This window comes from Macaca thibetana, chromosome 14 (assembly GCF_024542745.1).
Source record: "Macaca thibetana thibetana isolate TM-01 chromosome 14, ASM2454274v1, whole genome shotgun sequence".
In the NCBI taxonomy this organism is placed as follows: Eukaryota; Metazoa; Chordata; class Mammalia; order Primates; family Cercopithecidae; genus Macaca; species Macaca thibetana.
In genome coordinates this window covers 105,233,444-105,245,501 of record NC_065591.1, presented here as the reverse complement: position 1 = coordinate 105,245,501, position 12,058 = coordinate 105,233,444, and the positions used below count along the sequence as shown (strand labels likewise).

General features: G+C 50.6%; 2 protein-coding genes across 2 annotated transcripts in view; one reads left to right on the top strand and one right to left on the bottom strand.

The window, feature by feature from the left end:
• The window catches only part of REXO2 (RNA exonuclease 2), a 1,032,599-nt gene extending 1,026,433 nt beyond the window's left edge, over window positions 1-6,166 (bottom strand). The window contains exon 1 of the mRNA XM_050758095.1: window positions 6,163-6,166. The gene's annotated coding sequence lies outside the window, so the exon portion shown is untranslated. The remainder of the gene's footprint in view (window positions 1-6,162) is intronic.
• DRD2 (dopamine receptor D2) overlaps window positions 1-12,058 on the top strand; it is a 67,273-nt gene that overhangs the window by 40,576 nt on the left and 14,639 nt on the right. Inside the window, exon 2 of the mRNA XM_050758088.1 lies at window positions 11,253-11,568. Within this exon, the coding sequence (XP_050614045.1) occupies window positions 11,284-11,568 (285 nt within the window). The 5' untranslated portion in view covers window positions 11,253-11,283. The remainder of the gene's footprint in view (window positions 1-11,252; window positions 11,569-12,058) is intronic.

Genomic DNA, 12,058 nt, shown 5'->3' with positions numbered 1-12,058 from the left:
GGGGGCAAATTGAGGAGGAAGGGAAAGTGGGGGGTGGGGGGAGGAATATAGTGCCAGTCTGTGGGCTCCATTCTGAATTTAGATCTCCTGGGCAATTTCTAGAAGCTTCATTCTCCCCACTATGTTCCCTTCTCAGGGAGGGGGCCCTGGGCCCCACCCCCAACCTGCCTCCCACCCGCCAGTCTTCTGCGGCGCACGTGAGCTGCCCCAGGGATCTGCCCCTTCCCTCGCACAGTATCAGAGCGGTGAGGATTTTTAATCAAAAGGCAGCACACGCAGAGAACAGCACCGCCACCACCCTGCTCAGCATCACTGAGCCATTCTCCCCCACCCCCTCCCCACACTGAGTCACTCCAGCTAACAGTTAATTAATTTGTGACACTTTGACAGTTTCTGAGGAGACATTTTTACGGAGCCATAAAAATCCGCAAGGTTGGGGCTGTCAGGCAGTCACCCCTTCTTGCATTCACTGCATCCCCCAGACCCTGCCTCACCCCACTGCAGACCCTGGAGGCCTGCAATAAGGTGAGGCTGGGAAGACTCGAATTCTGCCGCTCCTCAGGCCTCTCAGAGACTCCACACTCCCAGGGCCACCTGGGCAGACCCAGGGCCACCTGGCCACCTTGGGAAGAAGCAGACAGCGGGGTTGTCTGGGATGACAGCCCTGGAAGAGAGGAGGCCCTGGTCATGCTCAGCTGTGGTCTCCTCTGCTCCTAGACAGAGTCTCACCCAGGGGCCCTTTCCACAGCTGGGCAAGGAACTGTGTGTGCTCCAGCCTCTCCCTGGGGACACCCCCACCCCACCCTCATGCTCCTTAGAGAGCTGAGTCTCAGCTGCACTCAGTTCACTCACTGGGGATGCTTGGTAGTCTCTGGCTGGTGTTGATGGGGGGAGATGGCTCCCTTGGCCTGCTGTGACTTCCCTCCCACAGGGTGGTACCAACCTGGACACTCTGAAGCCCTGGGCCCCCAGGCCTTCCGGCACCCCAGAAGCCATCTCCACCTGCTCTGTGCTTTTCCTTCCACAGACTGCGTGTTGTCTATGACCTCTCCCCACCTCCCCACACTCGCTTCCATCCGTGTGCCTCCTCTTCTTTTTCAAATGCCTTATAAAGCCTTTGGGCCGCAGTGATGCCCACCTGGGAAACACCCTGCAAGGACCCCAACCAGCTGGGCACCCAACCCCAGCTACCACTATGACTGGGACCCAGAGGGTCAACAGGAGATCTCAGACGAGGCTATTGTACCCTTCACGAAGGATCTGGGAGAAGAAATGACTGCAGGGTAGGAAAAGACCTAGGGACTGGCCCCTTCACACTTGAATGAGGTACTACCTCCATGGACATCTCTCAGACATGTGTGGAGCATATGCCATCGCCAAGGTGGTGTTGGAGAGGGAGAACACCAGGAGAGACAAGACACATGCAAAGCTTGCACACAGTTTAGCAAGAACAGACATGAAACAAACCACTAGACAAATACTGACTTCATTACATCTGTGCTGGGTGTCACCGAGGAGCTCCTGTGTTGTAAAAGCATTAAGTGAGAGGACGGGCTCTGAGCTGGAGTGGCAGGAAGGCTTCCTTGGAGAAGGGGCTGGAAAGATAGTCCTGAAGGGTGAGAAGGAGGAGGAGACCAGCCAGGGTGTGCTATGCTGAGCCCAGGTGGCAGGAAGGGGCTTAGGGTTAGGAGTTGGGACTCAAGGAGGGTACATATGGCTGCCTGTGCCCGTAAGTTTATGGATGTGACAGGAAGTTGAGCAAGTGCTCAAGGATAGCTTCTATTTTTACTGTGAGGTAGGAGGTAAGGCTGGGAACTGCTGGCCAGGTTTAATTCCGGGGAGCAAGGGGAGAGGCTTGGAGCAGGTGACCCGGGTTGCCAACCTCAGGCTGGGCCACAGAAGGCCCTCGAGACTGTAGCCACTCTTTGGCTCCAGCTGCATAGGGCCAGACACAGCCGGAGACCACCAGTGGAGATATTCATCCAGGCTGTTCCGCGCCTTCTAAAGAAACCTAGACACTGTTCCCTGCTGCACGGCCCCTGGGCTCTGCTCCCTCCCTGCCTCTGGAGAACACCAGGTTCCGGGGAGGGTCCCCATGCTGGGGGAGAAGGGATGGCAAATGGGGGTGTTAGTGTGTGGCCTCCCCCACTGTCTTCCGCAGCAGCCTCTGCCACCCCCAAATGGTAGTTCAGGCCACTCCCTGGGCTTCCACTAACGGGTATCCCCCAGCCTAGGTCTCTAGTCCAGACCTGTTCCCCCGCAGTGGTGCTGAGGCTGTGGGTGGGGAGGGGGAGTCCAGGGGCTCAGGAGGGGGGACCCCTTCCCCTTAACTGGGAAAGAGCAATCTGCATTTCTTCCCTCAGAAGTGACTGCTGACACCGGGGCCAGACCCACAGCCTCACACCCCATTCCCCTGTGCACCTGGGCCTGGGATGCAGGAAAAGCCATTTCCAGCGAGCCCAGGAGGTTGCCATCGTCCATGGCTCCAGGCTCCTCTTTGCCCCCACAGTCCTCTCTGTTTCTCCTCCCCCTCCTTTTTTCCCTCTCCACAGACCCTCCACACCCCAGGCCCAGGGCTTGGAGGTTTTGCCCTCCAGACAGCGACTGCCTGTCTGTCTACCCACTCCCGCCCTCTGCAGCCCAAGGTCTGCAGCCGCCTGGCCTAGGGCTTTGGGAATGCGGTCTCTGTTTCCTCTGTCCTCTGCTGGAGTAGCCTCCTAAGCCAGAGTACATAAGCGTGTTATTCAGTAACTCTCTCCTTTCCCCTTGGATGTAGGAAGGAACAGGTGCACCTTCTTTCCTCCCCCTTCCATTTCCACACTGCCTTTTCGAAATTGCAAGAGATACTAAAAGAAGGCTCAACCCCAAGTCACAGCCTGGCCTTTGCCTGGAGGGGCAGGGGCAGGTGGCCTACATCACCAGGGTCCTAGAAAGGACCCTCTTACCCACTCAGTCCCAATTCCTATCCAACTCGAGTCACTCCGATAGGCTGCTTTTTTTTTTTTTTTTTTTTTTTTTTTTGAGGCGGAGTCTCGCTCTGTCGCCCAGGCTGGAGTGCAGTGGCGCGATCTCGGCTCACTGCAAGCTCCGCCTCCCGGGTTCCCGCCATTCTCCTGCCTCAGCCTCCCGAGTAGCTGGGACTACAGGCGCCGCCACCACGCCCGGCTAATTTTTTTGTATTTTTAGTGGAGACGGGGTTTCATTGTGTTAGCCAGGATGGTCTCGATCTCCTGACCTCGTGATCCGCCCGTCTCGGCCTCCCAAAGTGCTGGGATTACAGGCTTGAGCCACCGCGCCTGGCCGATAGGCTGCTTTTGAGATGCAAATGAAAAATACTTTCTTCTTCCCCTCTACTTTTTCATTGAAATGCTTCACATCTCAGAAAAGAGGAAAAAGTGATGTGTTTAAGACAGCAGTGTCTCACCCGCCATCAAGCCTGATAAGGAATTGTTAAATTTTAATTAGACAATTTGATTCCTTCAAGTGCCGAACTTTCAGGGAAGGCAGCACCAAGACTTAAGCTGAGACAGAAGCACAGGAAAGACGTTGCTGGGGTTTATGCTGCATCCAGGGCTTCTGTCCCCCACCTTTCCAGCTCTGTGCCCCAGACAAAATAGAAATGAGGTGGCGGGAGAGAGAGGGAGGGAGAGAGAGAGAAAGAGAAAGAGAGGATCAGAGAAAATCCTCTTCGTTTTCCCTGGACTTGCCAGCTTTCTTCCTGGATTCCAGGCTCTCCCAAGAGATTGACCCTTTTCACCCTGCTCCATCAGCCTTGGGACTAAGGGTGGCCACACCTTCCAAGTTTCTCATGAGAGAAAATGTCAGGTTTGGGTGTCAGCCTCAAACTGTTGAGCTTTAAAAGAGCTTTTTAACCTTCCAATACACTTGAAAGAAGCCGTTTCTGTTTATAGGTTGGGGCTCCTGCCAGTTTCGGGGTGTGACTGGGAAAGCAACCTCTTCTATACCTCATCTATATCCCAGAAGGCCCGCCCCCTCCCTGTCCCCTCCTCTACTCCTGGGGGGCAGTGCAGTGGGTGGCCTGAGCAGGATGGCCTGCCTGGGGCAGCCTGGGTGGCCTAGCTTAGCCCTGGGTATCTGGGCTCTTCCAGTACTTCTCAACTTGAGAGCTAGCTAATTTCCAAATTAGGGCACACACAGAAAATAGTAGCATTTGTAAGGCACATAGGGTGAACGGCAGAGGCTGCGGAGGTTGGAAATGCCTGGCTGTACATCCCAGTTGACCTGATATTTCTATGCACCTTGATGCATTCTAAACATCTTGTTGGGGAAGTTCTGCTCTGAAGCTTCTGAAGAGAGCCACTATTACAGAAGGCTGGAGTTAGGTTAGATGTTAGGGAGAACTTGACGGGCAGGGGTCCTGAGCACTAGAATGGATGACTCTGAAAGATATTTCTGTAGATCTTTGCCCTTCTGAGCTAAGGCAGAGCAAAGAGTCCTAGAAACAGATGAGGAGCAGATGATCTTTGGCTCTTTGATGACTAGTAGCTTGTAGGTCACCACACAAATGCAGTCTTCCCTTACTCCTGGCTTCCACCAGGGCAGCTGAGAAAGAAAAGCCTAGAAGGCCTCAGAAGACCCATGGAACCTTGTCTGCAAGCATCTGCCTGGTGAGGGTAGAATGAGGAGCAGCAATTACCCCCACTTTCCTGCACAGAAAGGTGCCTTAGGGGAGAGGCAGCCACCCCTGGAGTGAGGCCTGGCAGCTACAGGGTTAGATCGTTCATCCTCCACCCAGGAGACACTGTCAAGTAGCTCAGCCTGTAAGAGCTGGGAAATCACAGTGTCCATGCACGTATTTGGTGCTCATTAAGTTCTTGTTGACTGGGGACTGCGATTTGGAGCTTTTGTCAGCTTTTATGCGTGCTGCAGGGGCCACCTGGGAGAAAGATGGAGATGACATTTGGAGGGTGGTGAGCAAGCTGATCATATTTTCATAATCCCAAATCAAATGCTTGTTTTTGACAACAGCAGATTTTTTAATATAACGTGTCACTTCGTCTGAAAAAAATTTTCATGTGAGAATAATGCACCTCGGGTTATGTATTTAGCCAATCTCCATTTTAAAAAAAGAACAAGAAATGGCGGGACCGTCATGGCAAATACGAGGTGCCATGTGTTCTGTGGCTTTGCATTTTCCCTCCACAAGCTCCAGAGTGGACGAAGAACTCACCTGGCTTCTCTGGAGCCGGAACCAGCCCAGCATACCTGGAGCAGCACTGGGAACCTTTCCTCACTCCCCTACCACGAACACAAGCTCCAGCCAGGATGGAGAAGCTCCTCGCTTGTGTATTCTCATGGGATGCCCCTTGGAGCCCAACAACCTGTGCAGCCCAGAGGCAGATGGACAAAAGGAAGGGATGGGCTGGAGCTACAGCAGGGAAGCCTGGGAACCAGCAGGTTTTCTCAGGCCTCTTGAGAAAATGCCAGCAGAGAAATGCTGGGAAGGCCCTGTATTGTTATCTACTCTGCAATGCACATTCCCCTACCCCCACCATTTTAATGTCTTTGAAATCAGAATGCATTTTACAATGGACGACATCTTGGAGCTCTACTGGTTGGATAGCATTTTTTTTTTTCTTTCCTAGTGGTACATAAAATAGTGGTGCATTTTCATTCAATTTTGTCTTAGAGTCTATGAAATGTGGTGATTAGTATGATAGTCATTGGCTATAGCAGCTGGGCTGAGAGAGCTGGATCTTCCAGGCCAGCTGCTACCTCATCCCAAGGGTCACTTGGGTTTGTCCTGCAGCCAGGGCCCAGGGACAGGCTTTGTCTTTTCCTTCCTTTACTTCCTCCCAAGGAATTGGTGGCTGCATCTTGAAATCCATCTCCCTTCATCCAGCCGCCTACTTTTCAGGATGGGCCATAGGAGGCAGTGTGCCCAGGAGAACCTCAGACCCTCGTGAGCTGCATTTGAACAGCACCAGTCCCTTCATCTCACTGAGCCATTGGCTTGTGGTCTGATTGCTTGTTTCATTTCATTCTTTTGCTTGGTTTGATTTTTAAAGTCGACATTCTTGAGGGCTTACCTGTGCCTGGCACATGGCCATGAGTCATCTTACTTAATACTCACAATTGTTGTTAGCTCTATTTTGCGTATGGGAAAACTGGGCTCAGGAAAGCCAAATAATCTGGCTGAGGCCCCAAAGTTAGTAAGTGGTAGAGTTGGGACTTGAACCCAAGGTTTTTAGTCCTCAGCTCGAATGTTATACTAGCACCTCTCAGGCTAGAGTACCTCCTCTGTGGCAGTGGATTTGCTGATGTCTGAATTCCTGCTCAGCTTGATATTTATATGGTGAGAGCCAGCCAGGCAACCCCTGCTTGTGAGAGATGCCAGCCCCAATTATGTAAGGTGCTGAAGACACGATAGAAACCAGGGCTGACACCAGGTGTTAAAGATAGCCCTGTACCGGCCGGGCTCGGTGGCTCACGCCTGTAATCCCAGCACTTTGGGAGGCTGAGGCGGGCAGATCACGAGGTTAGGAGATCGAGACCATCCTGGCTAACATGGGGAAACCCCATCTCTACTAAAAATACAAAAAAATTAGCTGGATGTGGTGGTGGGCACCTGTAGTCCCAGCTACTGGGGAGTTTGAGGCAGGAGAATGGCATGAACCAAGGAGACGGAGCTTGCAGTGAGCCCAGATTGCACCATTGCACTCCAGTCTGGGCGACAGAGCGAGACTCCATCTCAAAAACAAAAAAACCAAAACAAATAAACAAACAAAAAGCCCTGTACCAAGGTACTTATAGGGGTTACAGATATTTAGGCATTTGCTATGTTTTTCCTTTTTTTCTATAATATAAATATACTACATTTGTATTAGCAACAAAAAACAACAAGAACAACCAATAATAAATAATAGATTAGAAAATTAAATGCGTGAGGCCTTTCTCAGAACTTGGGTACAGGGACTGTCCCTCACCCTGCAGAAGTAACCAGCACTCCAGAGAATGAATGCTCACCCTCAACCCACCCTGACCTGCAGTGCTCACATTTGCCATCTACATTGTGCTCATAATTTTAAATCCTAGACTAGGTATGGCTCATGCCTATAATCCCAGCACTTTGGGAAGCCAAGGCAGGAGTATCTCTTGAGGCCACGAGTGTGAGACCAGCCTGGGCAACATAGTGATGAGACCCCCATCTCTACAAAACATTTTTAAAAAGTAGCCAGGCATGGTAGCACATGCGTGTAGTTCCAGCTACTTAGGAGGCTGAGGTGGCAGGATCAATTGAGGCCAGGAGTTGAGGCTTCAGTGAGCTATGATTGTGCCACTGCACTCCAGCCTGGGTGGCAAAGTGAGATTCTGTCTCTATTAAAAGAAAATTAAATCCCAGTTTACATCCTCCCTCCTCCAGGAAGTTCTCCACAAACACCCCAGCCACACACATGTACATATGCTCCTGAACATCAACTGTAGTGGACACTGTGGAGTGCCGCCCAGATCCCCCTGCAGGACCACAGCCCTCATCTCCAACTACTGGGAGTGTTGGCAACTGACAGTTCTGGGCAACTGCCCACTGCTGAGGAGAGATGCCTCTTTCAAGGCCACACTGCTTTCCCTGGGACAGCCGCAAGCTATGACATCTATGAGAGGGGATTAAAGGCCCTACCCTGTTGCCCTCATTTTGGCAACTGGTAGGGTGCCCTGTGGGGTCACCCGATGCCTTTGTAGTGACTTCTCCCTCTGGCCTGTCCTGCTTCCTCACTCCTTTGCGCATCTTGATCCTGAGAGCACTACCCAGTACATTTCCTCTTCAGAGTCTACTTCTAGGGACCTGTATTAGTCTACTCTGGCTGCCGTGACAAAAATACCACAGACTGGGTAGATTAAACAACAGAAATCTATTTCCTCACAGTTCTGCAGGCTGGGACATCCCGGATCAAAGTATCAGCAGGACTGATTTCGCTTAAGGCCTCTCTCTGTGGCTAGTAGATGGCTGCCTTCTTGCTGCATTCCCACATGGTCTCTCCTCTGTGCGCGCATCCCTGATGTTCTTTTTGTGTCCAAAGCTCCTCTTATGAGGACTCCAGTCAGATTAGGTTAGGGCCCACCCTAAGGGTCTCATTTTAACATAATCACTTCTTTAAAGGCCCTGTATCCTAATGCAGTCACATTCTGAGGCACTGGAGGTTAGGACTTCAGCATATACATTTTGTGGGTTGAGGGAAGAGCATAGTGCAGACTGTAACAGGACCCAGCATACAGCACCTATGGCACCCTCAGGTACCTTTCAAGTGGGAAGGGGTTTTCTTCCCAGCTGCACTAACAGAACCTTTGAATTCAGCAAATGTCTGTTGAGTACATACTGCCCGCAAACCACAGTCAGGAGTTGGAAAAGAACAAGATGGTATGTTTTTTTGTTGTTGTTCATTCCAAGAACAAGAGGAGGAATGAGCAAGACAGGTTGTAACTCTTGTGACGTCTACACCTCAGTGAAAAAAGGAGACTCCTAAATAGGTGTCTCGTGCAGCACTGGGGTGTGTTTCAGTGCTGCAGGACCCTGCAGAGGATGGGTGATGGCTCAGGCAGGAGGACATGGGTGGATTCTAGGGCAGGAGGATTCTGGGCAAGACTCGCTTTGAAGGATGCATAGGGACTGGAAAAGCAGAAGGAAGGAAAGTGAAGGGAAGAGTTTTCCAAATCCCTTTCTCATTTGTAAAGTAGGGATAATAATTAGACAAGGTCAGGCATGTTCCAGGTAGTACGGCCATAGACAGGGAAAATAATTAAAAGCCTCTGACGGTTGTTTTGAAGATAAATGAGACAGTATATCAAAAAACTTAGCGAACTATAAAACCTTTTACAAGTATATGATGCTATCATCAGCAGCAGGGAGTTGGGGGAGAAGCTGAGAGCGATGGTCAGGATGGGGGCAGTGAGTGTGCCTCACATGCCTCAGGCCCCTGACACTGCTTTGCACAGTGCTTTATGCCCAGCAGGTTCAATAGATGCTGATTGAGTAAATGAATGTCAGAAGCAGCCCAAGGCGCCTGATCAATACATACATGCAGGCCTCCCGCTGTGGGCTCCAAATGGGAAGAGGGCCCAGTTGGCTTTGCAGAATACAGCATCAATATGACACATGCTTCATTACCTTAGAACTGGAAGATTTGCTGCATGGCGGCATTCCATGTCACCCCACATGGAATTAGGCACTTTGCTTTTCCCCAAGGCTCCAGAGTGATGGTGGTGGGTAAGACATGATCCATACTCCTCTACCAAAGCTGGAAGAGTGGGTGTGTCAGACAGGGATGAGAGTGTGGAGGTTGGGCAGACCCTCTTCCACCATCTCTTCTGACCTACTGCAGGAGGTGTGCCCTGTTCATTGATTGGACATGGCATCACGTTCATCCCAAATGGCATCAATTGGCGGTTTTCGGTTTGGGGTAGCAAAGTACCTGGAAGTCATGTGCTTTGTATGGAATGCCTTGGAATGCTGATAAGTTTAATTCTATTGTGTAAAATATGAAGACTTTTGTTAGCTGAAAAGCCAACTATATTATCCGTGCATTATGCTTCAGTCACAACCAAAATTCAGGCTGTCAAGTTCATCAACTCCTGATGCCTCCCAACTCTGCTCCTGAGCCCCTCTGGTCCCTTTTCTCTGTGAATATGCCACACCAGCCTCCCAGAGCCCCAGGCAGAAATCCTAGCATTACCCTCGACTCCTTATCTCCCTACTTGTCCCATACCCACTTTTGCCTCACATCTATCCAAGGACCAAGGACCATGAAATTGATTTCCAGTTTAACTCCTGATTCTGAACAGGTCTCTCCATCCTCATTCCCACTATCTTCATTCAGATGACCACAATTTCTAACCTAATTTACAGCCAAAACGTCACTCCCCTCTGAGCTCTGTTCTACACCATACACCTTTCTAGAACACCAGTCCAATAGGGTCATGTCTCTGGGCCCAACCTCTCAGTGACTTTCCAGCTGACAAGACTCAATCTGGCCTACAAATGTCCCTGCAGTTTAATTATCCTCAACATTACTGCCATACCCTACATTTTTGGCCAAGCAGAATTGCTGTTTGATGATTTGGGACCATGTCATATTGTCTCTCTGGAACACACCCCCCTCAACCCCTCTCATTTCGCAGGCTAAGTTCTCCTTCTACTTCATCCCAGATGATACTTACTTCAAGACACCTTTCCCCTCCATGGGATGAGATGCCCATTCTGCAGGGCTCTCACTGCCTGCATCCTGCCAAACCTCATCATCTCTTATCTGGATTCCTGCTACAGCCTCCCAGCTGGTGTCCTGCTTCCACTCTGGGTCCCTCCTCTTCGTTCTCCACAATGCTGTCAGCATCACCTATTTGAAAGGCAAATCAGATCATGTGGCTCCTGCTGCCCTTAGGATCAAGTATAAACTCCTAGCATGACCTTTATGGCCCTCTATGATCTTGCCTATTGCAACCTCCCCAGACTCAACCCTTGCCAGGTCCCTCCGCATCCGCTATCCAGAATCTCTTTCAGGCCCTCTACCTGTTCTCTACCTCTGTGCTTTGCATATACTGCTTCCAATGTCTAGACCTTCCACTGACTCCCAGTTCTTTACCTGGCTAATTCCTACACATCCTTCAGGTGTCTGTCTGTTGAACATGACTTCCTCTAGAAAGCCTTCCCTGAATACCTGAACTTCCCTGAATTCCCTGAATACCTGAGGCTATGTATCTCTCTCCCTGTTCCATTTCCTATTAACTATCACCCATAGATGTAATTGCTTGATTAATTGGCTGTTGCTTCTCCTAGAATGTGATCTGCAGAGCCATGTATATTTTGTTCCTGCTTATGTTTCTAGAACTATATAAAACAATGCTTAATAAATATTTATAGAATCAAGAATGAATGAATACCCATTTCTGTTTCGATGACTGGAAGGTAGCAAGCCTGGTTCACTCAAGTGTGTGGGGCATGGATCATGCTTAAGAAGTGTTTGTTAAATGAATAAATAAATGATGGATCAGCTCTGTTCAAGCTCATCTTATTATATGTTTAAAAAAATTTGTGCTTGCTCATTTGTCCTACTAGCTGTAAAAACTTGCTAGCAAAAGAGTGGCAGAAGGCCCAACATTTTAAGAAAATTCTTAGCCGTAAACCTTAAAATCCCGAGTTGGAGAATTCTCATTATTAAATGCCAGGAGTTGGTCTTCTCCCTGGAGACCTCTGCAAGAGGCCCACCCACTGACACCCTGTGTCCGTTTTTCCTGGCCAGAGCCTGGCCACCCAGTGGCTCCGCCGCCCCGATGGATCCACTGAATCTGTCCTGGTACGATGATGATCTGGAGAGGCAGAACTGGACCCGGCCCTTCAACGGGTCGGACGGGAAGGCGGACAGACCCCACTACAACTACTATGCCACGCTGCTCACCCTGCTCATCGCGGTCATCGTCTTCGGCAACGTGCTGGTTTGCATGGCCGTGTCCCGCGAGAAGGCGCTGCAGACCACCACCAACTACCTGATCGTCAGCCTCGCGGTGGCCGACCTCCTCGTGGCCACACTGGTCATGCCCTGGGTTGTCTACCTGGAGGTAGGTGGGCTCCCCGCTTGCTCCAGCACTTTCTCCAGCAGGGCCCTGCCTTGGACACTGGGGACTCTAGCTCCCCACTGGCTTTTACCAGTGAGTTTCCTGGTGGTTCCCCAGGTGATTTTTCCTTCACTCTGGGCTTACTTTTTCTCCTTTTGAAACGGGTAGATTGTTTCCTTAGTAATCACAACTACCATTTGTAAAGTGCTTGCTAAGTGCTGGGCCTCATGTAAGGACTTTAAATATAGCGTTTTCCTATATAACCCTCACAGCAGCTCAGAGGCTGGCATTATTGCCACCATTTTGCAGTTGATAAACCAGGTGGTCAGAGAAGTTAAGTGACTGCTGCAGCATCACACGCTGGCAAGTCCAAGCTGGAACACTGGCCTCAGAGTTAGTTCCTTACATCATATTGGAAATAGGAGTAACTGGCGAGGATCCCCAAGGAGGGGCGTGTTTATGCTCCCAGGCCCCTGAAACCTTCATTCCCATC